We start from the raw sequence: 27,948 nt of genomic DNA on the forward strand, positions 1-27,948 counted from the left end.
ACAATTAAACGTGTCGTAAACTCGACTGTTTCAGCAACTTACCAAGAAAGAGAAATCTTCCTTTTTGTGGATTTCTGCTCTTCCGCTTGGCAGAAGTTGCCGACTTGACTCTCCACGGATGACATTTTATGTTTTATCCTGACAGTTGTTGATAAATCAAAGGGAAATGTTTGGCAACACGTTGGATGAAATACAGGCGGCTTCAAAACAAACCTTCTTCCGCGAGTAGCAGCACGTGGAAATGACTTCCGGTTGAAAATGCGCTCATTGTCGTCCCCTGCTGTCTATGATGGCGTACTACAACCTCACCTGTATTTCTATCCACCTTATGCTAAGGGGTGCTACTGTAACAACGTTAATCTGTTTGGACAACGAGAGGTAATACACACTTTTATATCTCACTGTCTCATATGTACTGTATTTCCAAACTTTTTTGCACATTATTCTGAAAGTTGGTTGTATTGGGCAGCTTCCTGTTATAATAAAATAAACAAATTGTGATTGTAGTGAGGAGGGGATGGATTTTGATGATTAGTTTTCATTTTGAATGTAGCCTACTGGGTTATTGGTTCAGAGATCACATCAACTTCCATTGAACTTATCTAAAACTGATCCTGCAGTCCAATTGCTTTCTCTTGTCACTGTACTTTGAAGGGTTTTCCCTGCAGTTGTCCATTCTAATGCTATCTTAATGTCAAAATAAATAAATAAATAAAAACCACCAAAACATTTGTGGATAAAATATTCAATTTATTTGTCTGTAAATTTTTTGTATTGACACATTCTGAATCCAACGATGTTCTCCAAAATCTTTAAAACTATAGAAAAACACTTTGTTAATAATATAACTTAAGAATATGATGACTGTTTACTGTGTTTTCTGAGTCTGGCCTACAGCAGCTGCCAGTGAATAAACCACATCTGAATGAACTGAGAACAGTACAATAAACAGTCACAAATGTGTTGTGACAAACACATTTTGAAACATAAATATTAATTAAACTGAGTTGTCATTGGCCAAAGTTCTCTGAGAGTATAACTTACTGTGGTACAGTAATGTAAATGAAAAAAGGTTATAAATAAACATACAATGTTGTCAATATATACAAAGGAAAGATCGATGACTTATTCTTTGTTGCAGCACCAATGATAGGTTTGGTAACCTACCACATAGAGGGAAAAGCTACAAACACATCTAGTGTAACAAATATTGGTTCATAAATTAGAAATGACCAAATCAACATAAGTACTCACAGAACATAAATCTTGATGTAACCGGTACATACAACACAAAGGAAAAAAAAAAAAAAAAAAAAAAAAAAGCTAATTTGACATTAGCAACTATTCTAGAAAGCAAATAACCAGGTAGAGGTAGAGCACCATCTGTCAAAATGTACTGGTCCAAATAGGCTAGACCAAAGACAAAAATATCAATGTTAAATATAGCCTCTGATTAAATATTCTCAACTTTTAAGCAGTCACACATTCTCCAAATGCTATTGCACTCATATAAAACTTTTTTTAGACAGTGCCCTGTGCAGAGGCCTGGCACGGTCCTTCAGGTTGTGCCCCTGCTTAGGATGGTCAGCGTGTGTTTAGGGGGAGGGGTAAAAGAGACATGCGAGTTTTGGGGTTTGCTGTGTTGTGAAGCCCTGCCCTGTGACAAGGGATTAATATGGGTCCGTATGCAGTGAAACTAAACACCACACACAAAAAATAAACTACAGGTTACACATTTAATCTCTAAATATCTGTATGCACTGTTCTCCTTTGGCTTTCTTGGTCTGAAAGTTCCACAGAGTTCTTCCATGTAGGGCTGCTTGTAGTTGAACATGAAGGATTTACTACTCGCACACAGTCCCACTTTCACACCAAACATAACCAACTTTCTTGAATCCACCCTGGATGTGGAAGCATCTCTTTGGTATGATGTCTTGTTCCAATATCTGCAGATATGAGTGGTTTGAGTTGCAAGATGACCCTGCGTCAGAGAAAGCAGACAGGACCAGTTTCTATGTGCTGCTGAATGCTGAGTTCAGAAGTGGGCAAATCTTGGATGTCTACAATCGGTAGCTGACGACTGTCCTGAGTATGAAAGAAGAAATGTGACTGGTGCCAGCTGCCATCTTGGATCTGAAACATAATAGATGGAGAAGAGAATAGCAAAGAAATGTGATACCTGTATATTTTCAAAGGCAGAATATTTACCTCACATACTCAAAAACTATTTTCAGTTTTCTAAGCACAGAGCAATTTTTCTTTAAGTCAGCTGTTATCTATCATTTTATCTTATAATGTTCATTCCTGTTTAGTCATAAATAGATGGAAAGGACTTCTGTGCAAGTTTTAGGATTATTTATTGCATACAGAAAATAATCAAGATAAGACAAGGAACCAAAAATTGCATCTGTTGTGTCCTAATTTTCATATCTCTATCCTGCTTATTACCTTGCAGTCATCTTGTAGCACATGGGGTTCAAGTGGTGTATCTTTCTCAAACATTTGTTTGTTCCAACCACAAAACCGAAGTCCAAGGTCATCTGTATGTATGGGCCTAGTGGCGTTGAACTTTTCCTCACTGTGATTGGATGGATTGCTTCGGCAGTGGATCGTGATACTTTGGCTCGCCTCAGAGCTCAGCAAATGGAGAAACTTCATTTGGACATTCCCAACACCAAACAACAGCTTTTGAAGGGGACACAGAAAGTGTGCACTGTGATCAGTGTGACAATTGCTGAATTTGAACTGAATGAAGTGTCTATTATCTTTACAGTCTGTTGGACTTTCTTCATTAAGTTTCCACTGGTACCTTGTTGGAAGCCACTGGATATAAACAAGTCTGTCCCCCTGCAGTGAAGTTGCAAAAGACCTTAAAAGCATCGGAGGAACAGCCCAGGTTTGGATCAATCCAGAACCAGTCTAAAAACCCACAATCACAGAAGCAAGAGGGACAAAATGAGAAAGTGTTACTCTACCTACATAGACCAAATATACTGTAAAAACAACCACAGTCTCCTCTCAGATCTCTTCAGAACATGGCCCACCCCACAAAACCCACCATCTTTGAGCTTGTGTTGACAATCGAGCAAGTCTTTACAGACACGTGCTGGGTTCTCCCTTGTGCCAAGAGGTTTTTTGATGCTTTCAATCACACTGCTCAGGTAGCGGAGAGTCTTAATAATCTCTGTATTCTCATCTGTTAGGTCCATCTCCATGTTCTGGAAACTCTAGTTATAGATGGAAAAGACAAGGCTGTCAGCTCTCACACACCAGCGGAGTAAAACATGGCACTGTTAGTTTGTTCCAACAAGTGCTCAACTGTCCATCAATCAGAAAATATGCTTATTAATCACTTATTCATCCATCTGTGTTATGTTCTACCTCTGTCCCGAGGTCAGCAGTGGAGTCAGACAGACTGTAGACAGCTAAGTCATCATAAATCTGCCTCTGTGGATTCAAAATCAACAGTTCTATGAAAACCATAACACATTCAATGCTTTGCTCAAAACTTTACTGAAATATTTTAATCTGAAGCCTTATTCACTGATCACAGAAAACCAAGACATGCACAGTTTACAGAGAAAACGTACATAAAGTCTGAAAAGACTTTAATAACAAAGACAAGCAGTAAAATAAGTCTAGCATAAGCAAACCAGCACATTCTTGACTTCAGTGGGGGGGATAACATCTACTCAAGATAAACGTCCAAGTTATCATTTAATGTGTTTATACAAAAAGGAATCTGCTTTATTGTTGTTATTTTTATGGCTATTAACAAGAAAATGCTGTTTAGAGAGCAGAGAGTGGCGCGTGATTCAGAATTTATGCTATAAATTAGAGAAAAAGTACACTATTATTGTGCCCCAAAAAGTTTATTGATGTTTCATCTCACATTAGATTGGATGATATGATGACCTATTACAAGAAGACAGGAAACAGGAACTGTCTCTTTAATTGCTTGGTCATGCAATGACACAAATGAATTGTTCTTAAGTTAGTTTCCTTTAAAAAAAAAAAAATAGTGATGCAAGGAAAGCTGCACAGCTTAAATTTCAAGAAAGAAAGTTACAATTTGATAACTCCCTTTCCATAATAAAATGAAGACACACATCTGAGTAAACACACTGAGCTAAGCTAAATGTGGACATGTGGAATAAGGTAATCTTTTGTTTTCAAAAGATTATCCCTTATGATACAAATACTTCAAAACAGGACTCATGTTGTTTAACTGATCTTGTCTACCTGTGTAGATTACCGACAAGATGAACCTACCGTTGGACCAGGAGCACCAGGGGGTCCCTAAAAAAGATGAAGGTAAAAAAACTGAATAAATTAGTAACAATTTGGGAAATTATTATATTTTGACTGTAAGCAGTTTTTCTCTTTTTTGATGATGTTAAAATATTCTCATGTACTGCTAAATTTTACACAGAAATTGAATGTTAAGCCATATCAGTACGTAACACTTGTATAACCCATCCTTTTCCCTAACTGCTTAGTCCAACTAAGGGTCACAGGGAAACTGGAGCCTATCCTGCACTCATTGGGCAAGAGGCAGGGTACACCCTGGACAGGTTACCAGTCCATCAAAGGGCCAACACAGAGAGACAAACAACCATTCACACTCATATTCACTCCTAGGCACAGTTTAGAGGAAGCAATTAACCTAACTTGTATGTGTTTGGAGTCTCTGTGTGGCCCTGCGATGGACTGGCAAACTGTCCAGGGTGTACCCTGCCTTTCACCCAAAGACTGCTGGGATAGGCTCCAGCTTCCCCATGACCCTTAATTGGACTAAGCGGTTAGATAATGGATGGATGGATGGATGCATGTTTGGATGGCTGGATGAAGTCGGAGTATCCAGAGAGAACCCATGCATAGAGGGGGAGAACATGTAAACTCCACACACAACCACTACGCTACGGTGCAGCCAGCTTGTTACAACCCAAAGAGCTAAAATAGTTCCTGTATATACCAACAGCAATTTAAAATCAGTGCAAGTCGTGTGCATGCTTGTAACAAGCGTAGGATTAGAAATATAAGCCATTTTATCCAGTAGCTAAAATACTTAAATGTGACGCTGCAGTCAGCACTTACTCTGGGTCCTGGATTTCCTTGTGGTCCTTGAGGCCCCTGAAGGTGTGGTACACAGAAATATGTAATAAGCAGCTAAAAAGAATAATGAATTATGTAACCTGAGCTGGCATCTTTTGTGGCTGTTGGGTTTTTTTTTTTATAAAAAGTATTTTAACATATCAGAGGAATTTTAGGTAGATCATGTCTGAGTATACACATCATCGGTGTTCGAAGAAAAGACAACAATTAATGATTCACTGTTTACACAGAGAGCTTGTGTGTGTGTGTGTGTGTGTGTGTGTGTGTGTGTGTGTGTGTGTGTGTGTGTGGTGGAGTACATTGCAGATGGATTCAGGCTGAGCTGTGAGTCTAACTACAGTTTATATTGCAGACTGGGAACAGGCATACCAAAGTCCCTTTGCAGACTGCACTGTGGTTGGGCGTGCAAACATTTTGACAGGACATTTCCTCCGAAGTGTTTATCTAAAAGGGCTTGAGGCCTCACACACTCAATGAGACTCTAAGTTACAGCTAAGCCTAATCACTTCAGGAGTGGGGCAGAAACAAAACTTAACTGAATTCAAATTAGCATTTATACACCTTTCTCAGGCAATCTTAAGTCCTCCTCAGTCTAAACTGTCACGCCCATTATCTGTTTTGACATGGCCTTGTGATTGGTGGCCCACCAAAGTTTTTTCAGTGAGGAATTTTCTCACACTTACATAGAAAGGCACTAGATAATCATGCAGCACATAAAAAAATACTTTAGACAACTTAAACACACTTTCCAGATCTTGATTTTCAGAGAGTCATACCATTTCTCCATTGCTTCCTTTTGGACCTCTTGGCCCCTATAGAAAAGGAAAATATAATTTTTTTTATCCTACCCTTGCCACTTATAGCATGGTTATATAAGACGTTCAACATAATGTAAAATTTACTGATCACTACCATGTAATAACTGTGTTATTAATTAGCTCTGTATGCTTTGAATATACAAACAAACACAAAGCAAAACATACTGGTTTTCCTATTGGGCCAATCATTCCTTCTGGGCCTACAGGTCCAGTGAATCCCTGAAACAAACAGTAAGATTGAGAATAAATTCAGAAGTTTATTCACAACATAATGTGTTACAGGAGACATACACATCTGTTGTATGTGTCCAAGCAATGTGTTGTGTGTTTGCAAAGATTCTCAGACATCTCAGTCATCTAGGTCTATATATACAGCAAGGATCCTCTCAGCTGGGGAGAAATGATGATGATGCTTTTCTTGGTTCTCAAAATTTCTCATCTATTTTCATATGGACTTCAGAAAGAAGAATTTTTTTGTGTAAGAATTTGTTTAGCATTCATGGGATTTGATGTTTGGTGTCAAATCTGAACAAATTGCCGTCCTGTTTTTAGACTTTTATTAAAACTTACCAGAGTACCTACAGGTCCTTTAGGGCCAGGGAAGCCTCTTAATCCCAAATCCCCTGTTGGCCCCTGTTTTGCAAAACAATGCGTTATTTTCTAATTTTCTGTTTAATAATTTTCTGTTTAATAATTTCTTGCAATCTAAATTATGATTTGTGATTCTGTGTCATACCTTTGGTCCTGGAAAGCCTTGTAAACCAACCATTCCTAAATCTCCAGGTTCCCCCTGCAGACAAAAAAGATTATTGCATCTGCTTGTGGAATGATGAAGACTCTACAGTTGTATGTGTGGAGCTCTGTTTTTGGACAATGTGTACATATTTGATGATATTTGTGTCTTTGCAGATTCAGAATAGCAACTGACAGTACAGAAATGCCTCTCTTCCCTTATTTTTTTAAAGGCATACACCACAGAGAAAAAAATCAAGATACATTTCTCAGGTAAAAAACGGCACAGTAAAGATACTATTAGTGGTGAAAATGCTGTTTAAAAACTATTATTGGGTGCTGCACTTGCAGTAAAAAGCTGGATTCCTTTGCCTTTCAGCAGCAATCGCCTGTGAGAATAATGATGAGTAAAAACATAGAAAAAAAAGTCTGACTTTGCAGTTACTAAATGCAGTTTTGTCAAAAACACACATTATGGTTTTGTTTATACTAACTTTTTATATATAGCTGCTATTGATATTTATAATGCAGATTCAGGGACAAAAGATCTTGTCTTTGTGAAAGAGTTGTATGTAAAGCTTTAACATAAATTCAACAAACTACATTGCAACTTCAACATGTTATCAATAAATAAACAACAATAGCTTTTCAATCAATAGTTTTATAACTAAGTAAAGGTATTAAATAGATCAGTATTAAAGTTGCAAAAAAACAAAAAAAACAAAAAAAAACAGCAGAGAAGCCCAATGTCTCAGGGACAGACTCTTTCATGCTACTGCTAAAAATGAGCATACTGTTAATACTGCAGTGGAATATTGGGCCATATATAGATCTAAGCAAAGCCTATTAACAAAACCTCAGTATAATTGACATTGAGCCTTTGTTTGATTTATTTAAGAAAAACCAGCTGGTCTCTCCCATGAAAGTTCCAGGCTGAAAGTTGGTCTTACTGCTTACAAATCACAGAGTATGCTGCCATTCAACAAAAACCTTGTCCTTTTCAGAGGAACTTGGACAGACTCAGTCTTTGTTTCGACAGTTGCCCCAACACTTATTCACATACCTTCTTGAACACACACTCCAGAGAGAGCTGTCTACATCCTGCCCTGTGTCTGAGCACTGTCTGTCATCCAGGTGGGAAGACAGCTTGTTTGTACAGCCAGACATTCACATCCTTTGGACAGCTACAGTTTCAAACCAGTGTCTTTGGCTGAGAAACTGTATTCACTAAAAAGCAGAAAGTGATCTGACCCAAGGGACTGAGTCTCCTCTGTTTAATGAGTGTCAGTGGGATGACTACTCGAAGGAGAATGTGTGGGGGATTGAAAGTTGTTTCTTTTTTTTTTTTTTTACTTTGAGGAGTTACATAAGTAAAGTAGACGCTGGAGTATGCAGATGTTACATAACCTGGCCTTACCGTGGAATGTTTCCATTCCTGGTCTTTTCCAAATAATTTGTTCCTCCACTCAGGGTTAAAACGTATCAAACACACACATTTAACCCAGTAAAGATCAGTTACATAGACCCCTGAAGCTATATTTAGAGAGGTGTTATAAAGCAAGCTTAACAAGAACATTCCTGGGATTGTATCCTTTTAACTTAAACTTATAATTTCAGCTATTAAAATGAAGGTGTTCAATTTGAAAGATATGACATCTAAATTGGACAAACGTTTTTTAAGATCAGTCCAAATCAGGTGCAAAAGGAAACACCAGGAGAATTCCATCTGAAGATTTACACAATTTTTTTTCATAGAATTTATTTTGTCTAGCTTCACTAGGATTCTTCATGCGACTGTATACACAGCTAAATGCTTGAAGAGAACTATTGTTTTCATTCACAAATGCTTGTATCTACTCACTGGTTGTCCTTTGGGTCCTGGATCGCCTTTGCTGCCCTGGTCACCTGCAGCCCCCTCCATGCCTTTGAATCCAGGGGGTCCCCTTTCTCCAGGCAGGCCGGGCTCTCCCTTAATCGGACAGAATAATACATTAAAATGCAAGCACATCTTGCAGTAACATTTATCCAAAATGCAAGGTTTAAATTTTCCTAACATGCTAATATTTGGAATAAAAACACTTCTTCAGTATTATCACTTTCACCTTCTGGCCAGGGGGTCCTATTTCTCCAGGTTGTCCAGGAAGTCCTAACTCTCCTCTTGGACCAGGGCGCCCAACAGGTCCCTCATGTCCCAGCAAGCCTCTTTGTCCCTGTGTGAAAATGAAAGGGCCAAATTAATATGTTCTTATAAAAATTTATATATATATATATATATATATATATATATATATATATATATATATATATATATATGTTATTTATTAAATGTCTTATTATATAAAAACTGTTTTTCTTAGTCAATAATGTATTGACTAATGATTATGTGTTTGAATGAACTGTGGTGATTTCAGTACTCTGGATTAAACCATTTCCATCTACTTTCGTAGCAGTTCCTTCTAAAAGGGAGGGGCAGCATGTTGCTGACATAAAAGGCATGACAAAGACGAATACTGTTCAGAAGGTGATGAAGAAAACATCTGATTTATGCTCATGAACAAAACAACAGCACTCCTCTTGAGATACTGCTAGAACTTCGTAAGATTTCTATATCAGTTTTTGCTACATTTCTTTCTTGAGTTCATTTCTATTGTGCAAATAGGGATATCTTTAAAGATATTAATGTTATTATGAGAAAGAAGGAGAAAAGGATGGAAGACTCCTACAAGGTCTGCAAAAGCTGACTGGAGTTTATTATCATTACGTTGGAGAAATGTTGTGACAAACTGAAAATACTCTCCCCTGAAGTGGTCAGAAGTAATTTGTAAAAATCCTTTCTCAGTAAAAGATTCTTTTATATACACTCCAATGAGGCAAACAGTTAGCTCATGAAAACATTGTTGCTACGGATGCACTGATCCACATTTTGGGAGTTCCGATCTGATACAGATATCTGAAATTTGAATATCTGCCGATACTGATATTTTCCAATACCAAAGCTGTTCATGTGAACATTATTGTGACTATGGTTATTGTTGCTGTTATGACTGAGTAAGATTTCCTTAAGTTTGAAGTAAATGACCCAATCCTTTCTGAATAACATTACAGACCTAACAATTTCAACAAGTTTTATTTTGATTTGGCACATTTTATCTAAATACAACTATAAATGTGTGGTTTTGAAACAAAGGTATTGCTTTTAGTGTAACAAAAAATGTCACATTTTAACATTCAAGGCATTTATTTATTCTAAAACATGTCTGAAGCATGTCATCAAACACATCTACGCTAGCTTGACTAGTGTGGTATCGGTTGTGGTATTGGTACACTTTTATTAATACCAAGTTTGAGTACACACACTTGGTATTTAGCCGATACCGATAATGGTATCAGTGCATCCCTAATTGTTGCCAAAAAACATCAAACATTTAAGAAAGAATATCAGACACTGAAACAAAAGTTTTTTTAATCTATAATGTTGCACTTAGGAAGCATCAAAAGTTAAGTAAATCCCTACAGAAACATCCAGACATGAGAGTTACAGGACTTTCACACATTGTGTAAATAAAAGGCACAGAATAGGAATTGCTTTTCCAGCTCTAGGCTAAAAGGGACGAACCATAGACGATATATAAAGAGACGGATGGAGCCTCTGTGACGTCAAACATAGGTTTCTGAAGAGCTGAATTGAAGCTCGGTGGGCGATTCCTACAGTCGCCATCTTGGCAGCATCATGAGCGTCGTCTCGCCCAGAAAATACAAATATGGGCAAAGAGGAGGAGCTGAGAGGGGGGCTGTGAGTGTCATGGCGGATGATTGACATCAAGCGAACTCCGAGCTTTCTGTAGCCAAAAGCTACAGAGCTAACGGGAGCTAACCAGCTAACGGAGGTAAGCGGGCTAAAGCTAAGTCACGTTGCTAACCGTCTTAAAACCCGGTTGTTCTACATTCTTCTGACTTGAAGCCGGAGATTGGTACCTGTCAATCAAAAGGACACGCCCCTAAATATGCCAAACTTCGAGATTAAATTACTTTTAAACGGGCGAGTTAGAAAAAATTCACTCCCCCCACAGTTGTCATGAAGGTAAACCTGACCTATAAACTGAAAATGGATTTTTGAACCAGGCTGTAAACATGTTTATTTCTGCCATGAAGTTGGCCTTTTTAACATGGGAGTCTATGGGGATTTGCTCTGTTTTACAGCCAGCCCCTAGTGGATGAAGGGGGAACTGCAGTTTTATGCACTTCAGCATAGGCTTCACTTTTAACCGCCGGAGGTTGCCGCTTGGGACGAACACATTCATGGAAGAAATCCTCCCCAGGCTGTGCTCTTAATAAATAAGCCACTGGGTCTGAGAGGCCAGTGAAATCAAACAAATCATTTCTTGATTAGATTAACTGAATTGATGTCTTAAAATAACAGATTGAAACAGCTAAAGTAAAAATTCAAATTAACAAAACTGACAATATGTAAATTTCATTCATTGCAAGGTACAGTTCAGGGCAATTTATTTAAATGTCCTTGTGCAAAAACCTTATCTGCAGCTTGACCTTTTTAATCTTTAGGAAATACATAAAATCCTAGAATTACAAATCTTTAGATTAGTTACTTACATCTGGTTAACATTTGAAATCAAATGAGCAGAAGCATAAATTGTTTCGACAGAGCTAGGATTATGTTTTTGTTGATTGTTATTGTTGATTACCTGTCGTCCTTGTTTTCCTGGTAGTCCCGATAAGCCAGCGAGTCCCGGTGGACCATCAGGTCCTGGATAACCCATCAAGCCTCTCAGTCCTGGTAAACCAATTGGGCCCTAGAAAATGACAATGTCACTAAAAGTCAGCATTGCTTTAGGGCTTTTCTACACTTATTCCCTGCACACATTTAGGCCTTTACTGCATCACCAATTCAGGTAAAACCACTAACTGCTTTTCTGAATTTTTATGATATTTTTCCTGCAAAGCAACATCTGGCAACTTTTTTGTCAGATAATTTTTCAATTTGTTACTTATCAATTCTTTCTCAGCTTTCTGACTGGTAAATTATACTGTTGCTGTACAATTTGTCTTGACAATGCTCTCTTTTCATACTACAAATCTATTCCATGAAAATGTCCATCTTTATTTTTTGTTTCAATTTCACCAACCCTCTTTACAAAACTGTGTCCCAATTTTTATATTAATATTTATTCAAAATAATTTGTCTCTTTCTGCAAAAGTTGCTTTTGTTCCATTTTGTCATTGAAGTCTTCTTTTTCCCTTCTTTTTTGTCTTGAAGTAGTTTGTCAGCATTTTGATAGCTAATCATTAAAAGCTTATGAAAAGTATCTAACTGTAAGAAGCCAAATGTCTTAAAGTTATTCTATTTTCTTCATAAGCCTCTGACTTGTCTTCATTTGTATAAGCAGAGTTTATTTTGTAAACATGATTTAGCAAGTTTTTTCCTAGCATAAGCTGCATCATCATCATCATATAGCTTAACAAATGTGGCTTTTCAAAGTGTTTAGGTCAAGCACTTGGTTTAATCGACTCACTTCACTGCCGGGGGCTCCACTCAGACCCCTCGCTCCTTTCTTCCCAGTTAAACCCTAAAGCAGAAATCAAAAAAGAAAAGTATATGTAAAAATGTAATTACATATATAGCCATCTTCTCATCAAGACTTGATTTTTGTAGTTCCATTTTCACCATGAGAATGAAATCTCTAGAAGTCCAGGTTGTCCAGAACACTGCTGCAAGGTCAAAAACAAAATTCTCCAAATTTTTTCAGGTCCTTCCAATATTAATCCAGCTGCAATGGCTCCATATTCATTACAGAATGCATTTTAAAATTCTGGTTCTTAACATATGGATGTATGAAATAATATATTATATATTGTTATCCTGTACAAGACCAAGCATAGGACTATATCAGCAACTTTCTACAGACCTGTGTTCTCATCAGCAGGTTCTTGGACTCATCTTCTTTTAACTGTTATAGGGGCTAATAGGGCATGGGTGAGGGTTGTTGTGGGTGGGTGAAAGGGGACTATGGGTGTATGTGTGTTTTTATCTATTTTTATGTATATTGTTTTATTATGTAAAGCACATTGTATTGTTTTTAAGCACAAAAAGTGCTATAGAAATAAAGTTTAATTTGATTTGATTTTGACTGCTTTATTAGGGTCTGCTGGTTGTGAATCATGCATGGCTGAAAACCAAACGTGACATAGCCTTTTCAAAAGGGTTTTCTTCCCTATAAAACCCTCCTTACAGCCCAAGATCTGCAGACTTTGCAAACTCTTTAGAGGGAACAGGTAAGAACACATCTTTTTCAAGTTGCTTTTGTTTTCCATGTTTTCTGTGTTGTTTTGTGTTTCATTGGGAAGCATTTTGGGTTTTTTTTTTTTCTTAAAAGGTTCTATTTTAATAAACATTTACTTTTTTTTTTTTTACTTATCTACTAACCATTCAAAAGTTTGGACACCCATTGAATTTCTCATTGAATCTAATGGGAAAATGTGTCCAAACATTTGACCGGTGATTAAAATTAAACCAGTTAAACCACAGTTAAACCAAAGATTTTAGTTATGTGTGACAACTCACTGGAGCTCCATTTTCTCCTTTTTGGCCTGGTTCTCCAGGGCGGCCAGGTGACCCCTGAATAATGGACACAGGAAAAAAATGCTGATTTTACAAAACAATGTAACTGATATGTAATTTGCATATGCTGTTTGGTGTAAACTAAGTTTTTCAGATTCATTCAGGATTAAATATATTATTTTATGTGACTGTTCATAGTTAGGATGTTTTAATATGGGTACAAAATATTTTAAAGTAATGCTGACTTAGTAGTAAATGTAAAAATGAACAGACATAACAGTTATTACATACTGTGCGCTCTTTACTCTGCTGACTTACCGGTGGCCCCTGGGGTCCAAGTGGCCCACGAGATCCAGTAGTACCAACATGGCCCTGAAACAAATGTTTAAGATATGACTGAAATCAGAACAGTTCTTATTAATAATAGTTATAATTTATGATTGTCTTTTTTTTAACAAGGTATTCACGACAACAGCCATCCCAGGTGCAGCAGTAAAAGATCATTTCATACAGTTTATGACTCAGATACCGGCCTAATCTGATCAAAAGAATATGCCATAGTTTACTTTTCATGCTGCTTGCACTTGAATACAGCAAAGACAAAGGAGGTGATCCTGGATTTCAGAAAGGGGAAGCTTCCCCATCATCCAGTCTCCTTACAGGTGGAGGACATTGAGGTGGTGCGCAGTTTCAAATATCTGGGCGTTCACATTGATGAACGGCTAGACTGGTGCTGCAATACTGATGCCCTCTATAGGAAGGGACAGAGTCGCCTGTTCTTCCTGCGCTCGCTGAGGTCCTTTCATGTGCGTGTGGACATGTTGGTCATGTTCTATCAATCAGTGGTGGCCAGTTCTCTCTTTTATGCTGCAGTGTGCTGGGGGCACAGCCTTACTGACAGAAACTGCAAGAGGCTGGAGAGACTAGTCAAAAAGGGGGGCTCAGTGCTGGGTAGGAGACTGGACTCTCTGGGAACAGTAGTGGAGAGACTCATGCTGAACAATATTGAATAACAGCAAACACCCTCTCCATGGATTCCTGAGGGAGCAAAGGAGCAACCGCAGCAGTCGATTTCTCTTGCCACGCTGCAGAACAGAGCGTTTCAGGAGATCTTTCATTCCCACGGCCATCAGACTATATAATAAAACCTCCTGAATTGTACCCCCACATGTACATGCATCTACAAGGGAGAGTGGCTTATGCTGTTTGTATTGTGTTTTTAATGAGTTTTTAACCTATGTCTGTCTGAGCAATTATTTATTTATGTTTAATACGCACTGAGAGGTGGAAGAGTGAGTGTTTTAGTGTTTTATTGAGTCGCCAGACAATTTGAATTTCCCTTTTAGGGATGAATAAAGTCCTATCTCTCTATCTATCTATCTATCTATACACAAAAACAATAAAATCAGTCATGAGCAATATTAATCATATTAACTGTATACTATGTCTAATTTAAAGTGGCGTTCTAAAAGATGAATGAAAAAAATATTTTTATTATTTATGTCTCCCATCCCATCCCTTTCATCTCATTGTGAAATAGAGTTGAAACACAGTACAAATTGCTTGTATTTAGATTTAAATGGACTTAAAGCCATGAAGAGGACGTTAATATAAAGTTCCTATCCAATATGCACAGACATAAAAAAGTAACAAAAGATAATTCAGCAGACAAACACCCAAATTGAAATTATACAATGTCTTTATATTGATTTAACGATTTTGTCTACCTGATATCCTTCATCTCCTGGCTCTCCACGTTCTCCTTGTTCTCCTGGAGGCCCCTGTGTAGGCATAAATGCACAGACATGAACACACACACACACTGTATACATGTCTTCAAAGCAGCACAGCTGCAGCTGAAGAATATGGCTACATAGCAGCTGAACAAAGCTTTCGCACCAGAACTTGTTCAGAGGATGTCACCGTACTGCTCATACTCGTGCAAATTCCACTCTTACGTAAGGTGGCAAAAGATACTGAAGCAGTTGATCTTGACTTTGTGTGCCTAACGCTGGGAAATGTGTCTGAGCATCAAAGTCATGGCAACTCAAGTTTGCACTTCAAAGACTCTTTCCTGCTCCTTAATAATCCTTTAATATTGAGGATAATTAGTTTTTTGGTTTTTTTTTGCTTTTTTGTGTACTGTGCAAAATAGACATGTTTAAGACAAATCAGGGGAATAATGACCTCATTAAACAGGAATGTTAAGGTATTTTAAGTAAAAATGCACAACATTAAAACATGTGGGCTTAGTACACAAACAAACAACTAAATTTAAACCTATTTCTGACATTTAAAACCCCCTTTTTTCCCCTTAACTTTAAACTGAGTTTACAGTAATAAACATTCATTGATAATTAAGTCCATCAGTATGACACATTTCACACACAAAAAGAAAACAACAAAAAAAAAAAAAAAAAAAACAAATTCAGTATTGTCAATCTGGGTGGTTGAATTAGAAAGCTGAGGTTAAAGGAAGCAAGACCTACTGGTTCACCTAAGGGCCCTGGAAGTCCTGGGGTCTTATTGTCCTCGCCTGGATAACCCTGGAATGTGGAAAAAATGCACACAATCACAAATGCATGGATGTGCATTAGACATTTCTTCCTTCTTTATTAAGTCATAACTTAATCAAAGTAAGGCTAGCATGTACATTTTACAACATTTGTTTAGGTATAATCCTACCTTTTCACCTTTGGGCCCTGGGGGTCCAATGGGTCCAGGCTTGCCAGGGTGTCCCTAAAAGAAGAAGAAAGGTGATAAACATACAATAAGATACCACCAGTATCACAGTTTGATTGTCAGTCTGTCAACATATCAACAAGATCTAAAGTCAATATACACACACTTTACTTGAAGATTTTAGCTGAGGCACCAATTTAAAAATGATCTGAGTCAAGCATGAGTAAGTGGAAAGCGCATAAAGCAACACAAACATGTAGTTTGTATTGATTTTAATCTTATTTCATATATAGATATTAATAAATGTTTCACCATCACAGTGCAAAAATATTCCCAACGTTCCCAGCACACGTTCTGCTCATTCCAAGTAAACTCAGGTTTCTAATCACAAAGTTATTACACTGACTAAGAATCCGACTCCAATCTAGTTTATTGTTCATTTCAATCTCTAAAATGGAATTTTGTCTTTTGCTTTGTCATGAAGAAAATCTAAACGACACTCAGACAAGAGAAAAAAAAATTGAAACAGCAAAGCAACACATCCCGCTGAGCTAAATAAAGCGGTGAAGAAGTAATGAAATGTTTCAAAACTATACCATTAGATGTACAAAAGTTTTAAGTGTAAAAAAAATTAGAAGTATGTCAATGTGCTCAACAACAAAGTGAGATGTTCAGAGCCAGACTAACATCACAGCTATAATGAATGTGGGAGCAAATCAGTTGTTTGCTTTGTATGTATACAATATGGATGCAAGCATAAAGGTTCCTAATTATTCTCACCAAACTAAGTATGACAAACTCACCGGGTATCCTGGCAGTCCGGGTTGCCCTTCTATCCCCATGACTCCTGGCTGACCCTGGAAGCCAAAAAAAAGAAAAGACAAACCAAAGTGATGAATCAGAAATAATGTTTTTGTTTGGATTATTTTCTATTGTCTCCATTATGATCCAAGTAAATAAAACCATCTTCTCAACCAAACACATAACACATGACAAGTAAAGCCGATGTTAATCCATTTTCCATGGTTATTACCACACAGAACACTGCTCTGAGGAGTTGTTTCTTCTTCTCATCAGATGAATATTGAAATTTGACATTGAATAACATTGTTTTTGTGTGTATGTTGAAACTGCTTCACTCACACACACACACACATATAATAAAGGACTGATTAAAAAAACAAAAGAATCTTTGTGTAGACATAACCACACATTCAGAAATTGATTTTTCTGTTTATATGTTTTTTTTGTCATGGGTTAAAATGGTTAAGATGTAATTATACACAAGTGCATCATTCAACATTTAATATTCCAGTACCCCATGTATGCAAAAATTCTCCATGTACACATGACTGAAAGAGCTTAAGTCTTAACTCTGCTTGAACACTTTTAGTGATTCAGCTCAACAAACACCACATTATGTGCTAATAAAGTCCAACGATGCTTGTTCCCAGTCATAAGACTGAAGTAATTTCTTGCTTACATTCGTTCATATGTGATTTTGTTAGATTTCATATTTAACTGCCAGGTGGAATACTAAAGCATTGTAATAAACGTTTTTCGAGCTAGTCATATGCATTTTTCATTTTTATGTAAATTTAAATCAAATAGCATTAAAAAAAATGACAGAAAACCAAACTGATTTGATAAATATACTCAATAACGCTTCAGAAAAATACATTTGACTTTTTGGCTGTAGTTTGGGACTTTGTTAATATCAAACATCAAACATACGTCTGAAGAGCCCTCATCACCCATAGGTAAAAGGAAAGAGAAAGAAATGGGAACTAACAGGTGTGCCTCGAGTTCCTCTGGCACCTTTCAGTCCCGGCTTGCCCGGCAGGCCAATGTCTCCTCGAGGGCCAATCTCCCCTGCAATGCCTGGTGGGCCTTTCTCTCCCTGAGAAGATTTAAAATCTCATTTAAAGGCACGACTGACAAGAAGTTATTATGAGCTCAAACTTCTTGAAAACAAATTTAAAGCTTTTAAGATCATGTTAATAGAGAAAGATTTAACTGAATCAAGTTATGACACAACAGTTGTGCAGACTGTAGTTGCTCTGTCCAGGACTCTGCTGTCTTTCTGTGACTGCAGGATTTCCACCGTGCTGGTGAAGAACTTATTCTGCAGTCTTTTTGTCCGGGTTTGCATTCTATTTCACTGTTCTTTGTGAAGAAAACAGACATGCAGTATAAAGTGCAATCGATGATCGTTCACTTCTTACTTTCTTTCCGTGACGTCCTCTGTTGCCTGGAGGACCTAGTTTTCCTTCTGGTCCCTGTAAAAAGAGACTAATTTAATGATATATATACTACACATTTTTTTATTTAGAGTTGTAGAGATATGTATCTCTAAACTCCAACAACTTAATGGATTTGGTTAATACTCCATCAAATCCTGATACTACAGAGTGATTTTTTTAGGATCTTAAGAGTATTTAAAGGTAATAAATTGACTTTTCAAATAAATTTGTAAGTTTATTGAAGAGAGTGTGTGGTATGAGGTCAGTGTATGTATTGTAAAAAGCAAATTCTATATTTTGTTTTTCAAAACAAGCAAGTCTTTGGAGAAACTTTGACAGCTGTCCAACAGTTTTTGACAGCCATCAGTATGCCACATGGAGTAAAAAGCCAGTGGAAGACTTTTGTGGAAGGATTTTTGTAATGAACCTGGATGGCATTACTTTAGCTTCCAGTGCTACAGTGAGAAACCTTGGAGTAATATTTGACCCTGACCTGTCCTTTGGTCCACATATTAAACAGGTTACTAAAACAGCCTTCTTTCATTTACGTAATATAGCCAAAATTAGGGACATTCTGTCTCGGAGTGATGCAGAAAAACTGGTTCACGCTTTTGTTACTTCGAGACTAGATTACTGTAACTCTCTATTACTGGGCTGTCCTAAATATGCCCTGAAAAGCCTTCAGCTGATCCAGAATTCTGCAGCCAGAGTCCTGACCAGAACCAGCATGAGAGATCATATTTCTCCAGTTTTAGCCTCTCTTCATTGGCTGCCTGTTGAATCTAGAATAGAATTTAAAATCCTTCTCCTTACATATAAAGCCCTCCACAACCAGGCACCACTATATATCAAAGACCTCATAGTTCCTTATATACCAGGCAGAGTACTTCGTTCGCAGACTGCAGGCTTACTTGTGGTTCCTAGAGTCTCAAAGAGCCGAGCAGGAGGCAGAGCCTTTGGTTATCAGGCCCCTCTCTTATGGAATAAGCTCCCAGTTAGTGTTAGGGAAGCAGACACCCTCCCCACCTTTAAGACTAGGCTGAAGACTTATCTTTTTGATAAGTCCTATAGCTAGGGATGGTTAGCATCCCTTAGTTATGCTGCTATAGGTTTAGACTGCTGAGGGACATTTCCTGATACACTGAGCTTCTTCCTTTTTCTCTTTATCTCTTTCTTTTACCCCCCCCCCCCCCCATAACAGTGTTGCATCATTAACATGTATGTCTCCTGTCTCAGCAGGTCTCCCTGGCCGGGAGTAGCAGTTCCTGTTGTCTGTTGTCTTTCTGTCCTCTTCCCCCCACACAGCAGAGGCAGATGGCTGCCTGTCCTGAGCCGGGTTCTGCCGGAGGTTTCCTTCCTGTTAAAAGGGAGTTTTTTCCTTCCCACTGTTGCCAGTGTGCTTGCTCAGGATGGGAGATTGAGTTGGACTCAACTCAATCTGTTGGTTTCCTTATATAGGCTGTTATGAATTGGCCTTCATTATGTTTTCCCCTCTGTCTGTAAAGCGTCTTGAGATGGCATTGCCATGATTTGACGCTATACAAATAAAGTTGAATTGAATTGAATTGAATTGAAGACCAGCAGCATGTCTGGCATGTGTGTTCCAAATCACGTGTGTTTAACACAAGGAAAAAAACTGGAGTAGGTGTCAAAAGATTTAGATCCCAGAGATTAAAGTGCCAAAACTTAAACATACACGAAAGCCCTGCTTCCCAGGTAATCCAGATGGACCTTGGGGTCCAGGGTCTCCTTCTGTCCCTTTGTCCCCTGGCTCCCCAGCTGGCCCAGAATCACCAGGCTCACCCTGACGGTGTGAAAGAGATGAGGAGTGAAAAATATTATCCACCATTTAACCTCAGTAAAAGACTTTCATTTTTATTTCTTTTATTAGAATTAATATCTGACGATACCCAGCACGGAACTGATTCAATTGACTCTGTAACACTAAGGTTAACCTTTATTCTCTGGGTCAGCCTTGTTAAAAAGAGGAAAGCTAAGTTCAATAAAATCAGGTTGTTTTGTTGTTTACCTTGGCTCCATCTTTCCCTTGAGGGCCATCTTCACCAGGTGGGCCAGCAGGACCCTAAAAACAAATATTATTTACAACAAAACCTTCTTTTTCCAAATCTCACACCCTAGGATAATTAAAGACGAACTCAACAGCTTTTTTATAAAGACAGTTACTCTGTATCCGTCAGAAAGAGGGATGCTGTTGAGGTTAAAAAGAGAGTAACTCAAACCAAGCAGAAAATAAGCAGATAAATGACTATTTATAAAAGAAGGGTGCAGAAATGTGATGCTATCTTGGATTTTACAATTTGGCTGGTGGCAATGGGGTATCTGCTTATTTAACTCTTTAACAGGACTCTCATTTAGAAAATGCTGATCATGCTGTGCTGAAGGACTGAGAGCATAAACTTTTAGGAATTTATTTGCTGGGGTAAATAATTATCTTTTCACATGATTTTCTGGCATCTTGCTTTATTTTTCAACCAATTACGTGCCCTCTGTTGGCCTTTATGAAGAATGCAGATCTAATATTCTTCCACAGTGGCTTCCCTTGTAAAACCTGGAGGCTGTGATCATCTTGCTATCAGAAAAACAGCAGTTTCATAGCTTCGCTTTTTTCGTTGCAGTGACAACTGACGTCGCTGTCAACAATAAATTTACAGTGAAAAAATGCAGCTTAGAGATGTTCAAACAAACCAAATGAAAGAAGGAAGTGGTGGATAATTGGTACTCACTCTGATTCCCTCCTGCCCCTGTTCCCCTTCATCTCCTGAGGGCCCAACATCTCCCTGAAGGTGGACAAAAGACAACACTCACAACATGGTCTCTGGAGGTTCAACACATGCTTTTTCTGCAACAGCTTCAGCAATGTCATCTTCAAACATGGATTCTCACTTTACCAGAAAGCGATGGTAACAGAGGAGAGGAAAAAGACTTCAAGAACTAAAGCGATATTCTACTGACCTTTAACCCTGGCTCTCCAACAGGACCAAGTTCTCCCTCAACACCTGGAACACCCTATAAAAAGGACATGAGAAAAAGAAGGAAGTAAGAATGTTTTAGTTTTTTTTTTTTACATGCAATTCAAAGCCCCGAATCACTTAATAATAGGCTGATAAATAATCCTGATATAGGCTGATAAATAATCCTGATATTTAATGTAAAGTACTTCAGGCCCTTGTTCTCCATCAGGTCCAGCCTCTCCAGGAGGTCCTCTGGGTCCCTAAAACAAACAAACAAATGAACAATAAATCTCACCCAGTGCTTAGAGCAGACTAAAGCAGTGACACACTGATCTCATTGTTAGATTTAAGGAATAAATCACCAGGACAGAAATGAGCTAAAAGATAAAACTAACACATGTGATCACATTTTAATTGCACAGAAAAAGAAAACTGAGAGCTAAGACTGCTTATAGAGTAAGAAACTGAAGACAATCCAAACACAAGATGAGACCCATAACATAAACGGTGCCTCTGGGTTTATTGAAGACTCTCATCCTCATAAATATCTTTATCTGATTGTCTGACATTCTTTATGCCCCTGAAGCGTTGGTGGATTTCCAGGAAAATCAATAACTTGAAGACTAATCCAACAAGGAATGCAGGAGTTAGGGAACTCCAATGCGACGTACATTAGGTGAGAAAGCACAAAATGATAATTATTATTATATTAACCATTTATTTTCCTCATAAACAGTTTGATTTCTGGTAGGAATCACAATCACAGATTCTTCAGTGTTTATTAAACGTTTCTAATCGTTATAGCGTCTGCCTTGTGATCAATGATCATTCTGTCCATTTCCACCAAAATGATGACAGATTCCAGACAAGCAGAGCATTGACAGTGTGTGGTATGTTTCCTGAAACAATCACATTACAAGAAAAGCATACTCACTGCTTCACCATGGGGCCCCCTCTCCCCCGTGCTCCCTGGAAACCCTGGTTTACCCTGGAGACACACGCGATTGTTTTAAAAGTTAAACAATGATGCTTTATTCTTCTACATATCTTCAGGAACAAGCAAGAAAAAACCTGACTGAGATCATTATCATCATTTCCCATGTAATTACACTTCCAACAAATTTAACATTTTAATGCTGGATGACACAGACAAGCAACACATTTGATGCTGTACAAACACTCAATGTCCTGAAATATCTATTTGTTTTTGCTCAAACACTCTACGGTCAAGTTTAGACAAGACTGTGAAACTGAGAGTACATTTGTGTGTGTATGTATGCAGTTGTGTCTAAGTATGTGGTTAGTTAGTACAACCTCATGGATAACAAACAATCAAAATGTGATTAAAACACAGATTTTAGCGTTTTACATCACCATCCATCCGCCATGTGTTGTAGCATTTGATTCTCAGTGGTGAGAATTACCCTTAAAACCCCTCTCAATGTTTTATTAATCTTTATTCCAGACACATCGGTCCATATCAGTGAAAAAAACCCCAAAACAAAACAGAAAAAACACATGCATATACACATACATATATACACACACACATATACAGACGTAATAAATAATATCCATGTCCTCAGTAGACTAGTGATCTAGGTCTGTTATCAGCCTTACATGCCCAAATCACACCAAAAATCTACCTCTGTTGAGTCTGAGATGACTTGAAATGCTTTGTATCATGCACCCTTCCTTCTGTTCTTCATTGTCTTCTCATGAAATTATCCTGCTAAAAGTCAATCTAAGTTTATTTTTTTCTTTAAAAAAAATAATCTTACTCTTAACCTAAGATCACACATTAAAGGTGTAGACAATATTGGTTTTGAGCTGAACAGATCTTTTCTTCTCTTAAAAAAAAAAAAAAGTACTAATGAGTACTAATTGTAATCCACATTGTGATTAGTTCGCATCTTTCAGATAAACCTTGTGTATTGTCTTTTATCTTACCTCGCGAATCATTGATTTGGTTTGATGTTGTGAATGTTTTCTTTGTTTGTTTTCCCTCCCTTTTCTGTGTTTGATGCTTTTTACAGTTCTGTAGTTTATTATTGTATTTTTTTTTTTTTTAATGAATAAACTGTTTTTATGAAGCATAATGCTTAATCCATCATTTTCATCAGCCCCACTTTGGACAGTATTTATTTTGAAGATTTGAACGTGAACCATTTTAATGGACATATTCAGACACAAGGTGGTGCTATAACTATATGCACACAAAGTAAGCTTTGCCATAAACAACTAAAAATTCAGCAAAAACAAATCAGGTTCTAAGATTTGGACGATTTAAAACAGTGAATTTGTAAAGTTGTGAGAAAGAATAGAAGAAGAAATATTGATTATTTAACATTAGTTAGTGAAAGCAGATCAACAACTCCTCTAAATGGAAACATTTGATCATCAAAGCTGTTCTCATCAACAAGATTTAATGCATAAGATTTTAGTTAAACACACAGAAGATTTAAAAAAAAAAAAAAAGAGCATGACAAAATGAATGCATTGCATGTGTGCACATGTAGCTAACAGTGTGAGTGCATAAGCTTGCATGTTCCAAGAGTAAATTTTAGAAATCCAAAGTGTAAAATGTTTAGCCAAATTAGAAAGCAGCTAATTTATTATTGGACTAGAGGAACAGCCAATGCTGCCAAAGTATGCATGTGATAGTAAATCCAGCTATTAAAGAAAGAAATGCACTTTAGATATCCTGTATTTATTGTCACTTAGATATCCAACATGGATCTGCTTTTAAATATGTTTGATCTTTTTTTTATCATGGTTCTACCAAATGTGGAGAATTGCTAAATTCATCCTTTCTGATTTCAAAGACACACTGAAGTGAAACTATGATCCACATGTTTATAACTGTAAAGAACAAAAAACAAATATTTTACTGGAAAATTGTTCCTTAATGCTGCCAAAAGTCTGTCACAACGAGACATTTTACTGCACCCAGCATTAGCTGTGTTCTTCTACAAAGTCTTTAAAGGCATTACTAATTGTTGGGGGAAAAAAAACAAAACATAAGTTTTAAATTTTAAACTCTCCGTTAATTTATTTGAACCATCTACATAATTACAATCATGATATTTTATATTAAACCCATTATGAATTGAAGTAAGAAATGCAGTCCAGTTGTAATTACATTATTATACTTGTACCCATACAAGCCGGAATATGATAATGTAAACTATCTGCAGAGCAAAAACCTCACACCCACACTGAAGGAAGTAATACACACACGTGTGACAATGCGTTCAGAAGATTCACTGAGTTTTCCCCTTGGGTGACTTTATTACTGTGAACAATTTAAATGATTACACACTGTATCACAGGTGGAAAAAGGATGTGGAACATTTTTACGAGTTTGTTTTTCCGCTGTGCCCAGTAAGTAATGCATCTTGGTAAGCTGAAGATGATAATTAAAGCTCTGAAAGAGATGTTCAGCTAAAAAATTAACTACAGGTTGAGCGTGACTTACAGGCTTTCCAGGAGGGCCTCTCTCCCCTGGACTCCCAGCTTTGCCCTTCAAAAAGAGACATCAGTATTTAAAAGATTAAAATGAAGTTTAAATCATATTATATCATTAGTTATTATATAATTAATATGAGAAAAAACAAGGCATTTACACAAGGCATTTAACCCCCCTTTTTTTTTTTAACATTTCACAATTATATTCATAACCATGCATTTGAAACATGAGTCAAAATGGGTCTGCTGATATTGAGCGCTACTGTGTGTTTTAAGATATTCCAGTTTTATTGGTCAAGACATTACAACCATGTTACAAGTGTTTTTCCTCTTCTATATGATTTATAACTAATTTTAGTTTAATTCTGATACTCCTTCATGTAAAGTATTTAGCTCAGGTGTCTGTAAAGCAGGCAGCCGGCCATAAGAGAATGGCATTTGGGTATAAACCATGACAGATGCAAGAAGAAGCCCCCTTTTTGCTAATAAACACTGATTAAAGTCTGCACATGCATACAGGGGACCAAAGTGTTATATAAAATACTTTTATGGAGATGAATTTAAGAAGAAATAAATGTTCATTTTCAAGAAGTATGCACAAGATGCAGGTGGATGATTCCAGTGTGATAATTTTGACTTTTGCTGGCTTTGCATAAATGAACACTGTAAACATGTCTTCTCATTTCCTTATGGGCCTTCATAAAAATCTGTCACAGAACTAAGACATCATGAATTCAGCACAAGAGTGTTTTACTTCTCCGTGGGAATAAGAGAAGGTTAATTATAAACTACTCACTATGAATCCTGGTTCTCCTTTTGGTCCAACATCACCCTTTTCACCCTGTAAAAAGATATATGTAGATCAGAATTTTAAGACTATATACTGCTTTTAGTCTTTACATGTATACTATTTTTATATACATAGTAAATGGAATGAAATGATTTACCTTGATGCCTTCCGGACCGGGTTCTCCCAGTGCACCATCTGGACCCCGGGGCCCCTGTACAACAGCAACATCAGATAACTTTCTGTGAATGACTACATAAAGAAATAGCTCATTTAAAATCAAAGCAACAAACATGTGCTGACATGACTATTTGACAGCATACACACAACTGAAATAGCACCTTCAACAAAGACATTAGTGTGTATTCTTTGGGCTTCCACGCTAAAGCTGCAGCCTACCATGCAAACAAACATTTCAAGGGTTTAACAGCATTGTAGCACCACTATGTGTGCAAGGTGACAGATAAAGATCTGCGAATTTATTCAGAAACCTTTCACATTCTGTCTCTGTTTATGCTTTCAGCTCATTGTCCGCCTGTCTGCGGTTTCCATGTTTTGTTTTATCTCTTTTATCTCGGCCTTTGCTCGCTTAATTGATCCTAATCTGCTTCAGTCTCAGCTGTGAGTCTGGCCACCACACTACTCAACTAATCTCTCCATTTCAGCTTTCAGAAGAGGCTTATCTCTTTGTTTTTATTTGTTCCTTCCTGTGGTATATCTGTTTATCTCAAATCTTGATTCAAAGATCACTTAGGCATCTGTTTTTATTTCAGTTTTTAATTTTCCTCAATTTACAGCAAATGTTTTGTTTAGCGGACTTTACAGAGAAATGTATAAATGAACACTCTTCAATTTACACTAGTTGATCTAATCAATGATCTAATCAATCAAATTCAATAATTTCAAAATAATTAAATCCATATGATGTCATTTAAATTTGTTTTGCATTTACAGATTCATTTAATCCCCCATCATGACCATGCATGGAGCAGTAGGCTAGAAGAAAGGAAAGGAAAGCCTTCTTCCATGGCAGAACCAGACCCAGGAAAGACCCTGATCTACTTCCAGCAGTTGTGGTATGAGGACCTGACAGACACAATCAATTTGAACTGTATCAATGTCATTATTACTTGTAGTTCAGCCTTCATGAGACAACAATAGCTGGTGCTGAACAAAAGGTTGCTCAGGCTGTGTGCAGATAAGTTTTTTTTTTTTTAAAGATCTCTAACTTCTAGTATTGCACATTGTAACTATGGAAACAGCTAATACACAGTGTTTGCCTTTATTCAGAAATTTGACGATAATGTTAAATGCTTGGAGTCCCATTTGATGTGAATTGGTTCTATAAACTGCCTCAGTCTGTACAAGGTGTCAGCTGTAACGCATAGCTCTGATTATAACCAGCGCTATCGTGGACAGATCTTTACCAGAAAATACATAAAAAATTAAGAAACACCCTTTAACTAAAAATGTGTTCCAGTGTTGACAAATGAAATCACCAAATGGTAAGTATGTTGTCAAGTTATCAACACAGTTTGTCTGCAGAAGAAATAAAAAATCTTCAACAATTACCGGAAAAAGTAAAGGAATCAGTGCAGGTAATTCAATTAAACAAAATGTTTCATTTCGTTTCATTTCGACTATATGATACGTGTATGTTTACTTCCAATTAGTTCTGGTTTAAAATTGTTGCTTGTTTTATTTTCACAAGGCCATACCAGAGTGTATGACTGAGCAAAGGAGGCAAAATGTGGGCGAAAAGAAGCCAAGATTTGAGCATGATTACATCGTACCCAAACTGGATGGTAAATGTAAAAGCAAACTGACATGACTGGATTAAGTTAAAAACACAAGTTGTAGCATGTTAACTGCTGCCATATGTCTCTTTGGGCGAACTACTGACGAGTGGAAAAACAGGGAAACAGAAGATAAAAGAAGGCAATTACACATGAGTAATGAAGTGTGCCAGTAATGCCGCAGTGCTTGGTGGACCTTCAGTAATGGCACTGTTAGTCTGCCGATTGGCAACAGCTGGACCAAAAACAGAGAAAAACTATCTTTCAGTGACTGAATCAGTGCTCTGAAGACTCAGTACTCAGAGCAACCGAACACTGAGAAAGACAACATCCCTTCTAATATAATACAAAACCTACTTTTTCATTCAATGAACACACGGAAACAGAAATCGCTATTATAAGGAAAAATTTCTGAACATTTATAGATTGCAATAGTCATTTACAATAATGCATCAGAAATTATGCACTGACTTAACCATGTGTTTTGGAACTACAGAATATACTTTTCTTGAATGACGCAACCATGAGCTCTAAAAACTGTTATCTAACATGTTACTGTGGAAATCTTAACCTTGATTTGATTGATTAATTCTATAAAACATAATCTGATTTCTGGCCCTGCGATGGACTGGCGAGCTGTCCAGGGTGTACCCTGCCTGTCGCCCAAAGCCAGCTGGGATAGGCGCCAGCTTCCCCACGACCATGAATTGGAATAAGCGGTTCGGAAAATGAATGAATGAATGAATGAATGAATAATC

At 37.3% G+C, this 27,948-nt stretch overlaps 1 protein-coding gene across 1 annotated transcript in view; it reads right to left on the bottom strand.

The window, feature by feature from the left end:
• Positions 1 to 1,377: 1,377 nt before the first annotated feature.
• col24a1 (collagen type XXIV alpha 1 chain) overlaps positions 1,378 to 27,948 on the bottom strand; it is a 98,839-nt gene continuing 72,268 nt past the window's right edge. The window contains exons 29-60 of the mRNA XM_079244457.1: positions 25,555 to 25,608; positions 25,404 to 25,448; positions 24,618 to 24,662; positions 22,074 to 22,127; positions 21,346 to 21,399; positions 21,141 to 21,194; positions 20,912 to 20,965; positions 20,197 to 20,250; positions 19,864 to 19,971; positions 18,150 to 18,203; positions 17,717 to 17,824; positions 16,728 to 16,781; positions 15,928 to 15,981; positions 15,732 to 15,788; positions 14,970 to 15,023; positions 13,561 to 13,614; positions 13,246 to 13,299; positions 12,197 to 12,250; positions 11,369 to 11,476; positions 8,768 to 8,875; positions 8,527 to 8,634; positions 6,670 to 6,723; positions 6,504 to 6,566; positions 6,099 to 6,152; positions 5,892 to 5,927; positions 5,098 to 5,133; positions 4,273 to 4,299; positions 3,382 to 3,447; positions 3,059 to 3,227; positions 2,810 to 2,919; positions 2,449 to 2,685; positions 1,378 to 2,133 (exon numbers count right to left, since the gene is read on the bottom strand). Of these exons, the coding sequence (XP_079100583.1) occupies positions 1,987 to 2,133; positions 2,449 to 2,685; positions 2,810 to 2,919; positions 3,059 to 3,227; positions 3,382 to 3,447; positions 4,273 to 4,299; positions 5,098 to 5,133; positions 5,892 to 5,927; positions 6,099 to 6,152; positions 6,504 to 6,566; positions 6,670 to 6,723; positions 8,527 to 8,634; positions 8,768 to 8,875; positions 11,369 to 11,476; positions 12,197 to 12,250; positions 13,246 to 13,299; positions 13,561 to 13,614; positions 14,970 to 15,023; positions 15,732 to 15,788; positions 15,928 to 15,981; positions 16,728 to 16,781; positions 17,717 to 17,824; positions 18,150 to 18,203; positions 19,864 to 19,971; positions 20,197 to 20,250; positions 20,912 to 20,965; positions 21,141 to 21,194; positions 21,346 to 21,399; positions 22,074 to 22,127; positions 24,618 to 24,662; positions 25,404 to 25,448; positions 25,555 to 25,608 (2,388 nt within the window). The 3' untranslated portion in view covers positions 1,378 to 1,986. The remainder of the gene's footprint in view (positions 2,134 to 2,448; positions 2,686 to 2,809; positions 2,920 to 3,058; positions 3,228 to 3,381; positions 3,448 to 4,272; positions 4,300 to 5,097; positions 5,134 to 5,891; positions 5,928 to 6,098; positions 6,153 to 6,503; positions 6,567 to 6,669; positions 6,724 to 8,526; positions 8,635 to 8,767; positions 8,876 to 11,368; positions 11,477 to 12,196; positions 12,251 to 13,245; positions 13,300 to 13,560; positions 13,615 to 14,969; positions 15,024 to 15,731; positions 15,789 to 15,927; positions 15,982 to 16,727; positions 16,782 to 17,716; positions 17,825 to 18,149; positions 18,204 to 19,863; positions 19,972 to 20,196; positions 20,251 to 20,911; positions 20,966 to 21,140; positions 21,195 to 21,345; positions 21,400 to 22,073; positions 22,128 to 24,617; positions 24,663 to 25,403; positions 25,449 to 25,554; positions 25,609 to 27,948) is intronic.

Source organism: Telmatherina bonti, assembly GCF_933228915.1.
Source record: "Telmatherina bonti genome assembly, chromosome: 8".
Lineage (NCBI taxonomy): Eukaryota > Metazoa > Chordata > Actinopteri > Atheriniformes > Telmatherinidae > Telmatherina > Telmatherina bonti.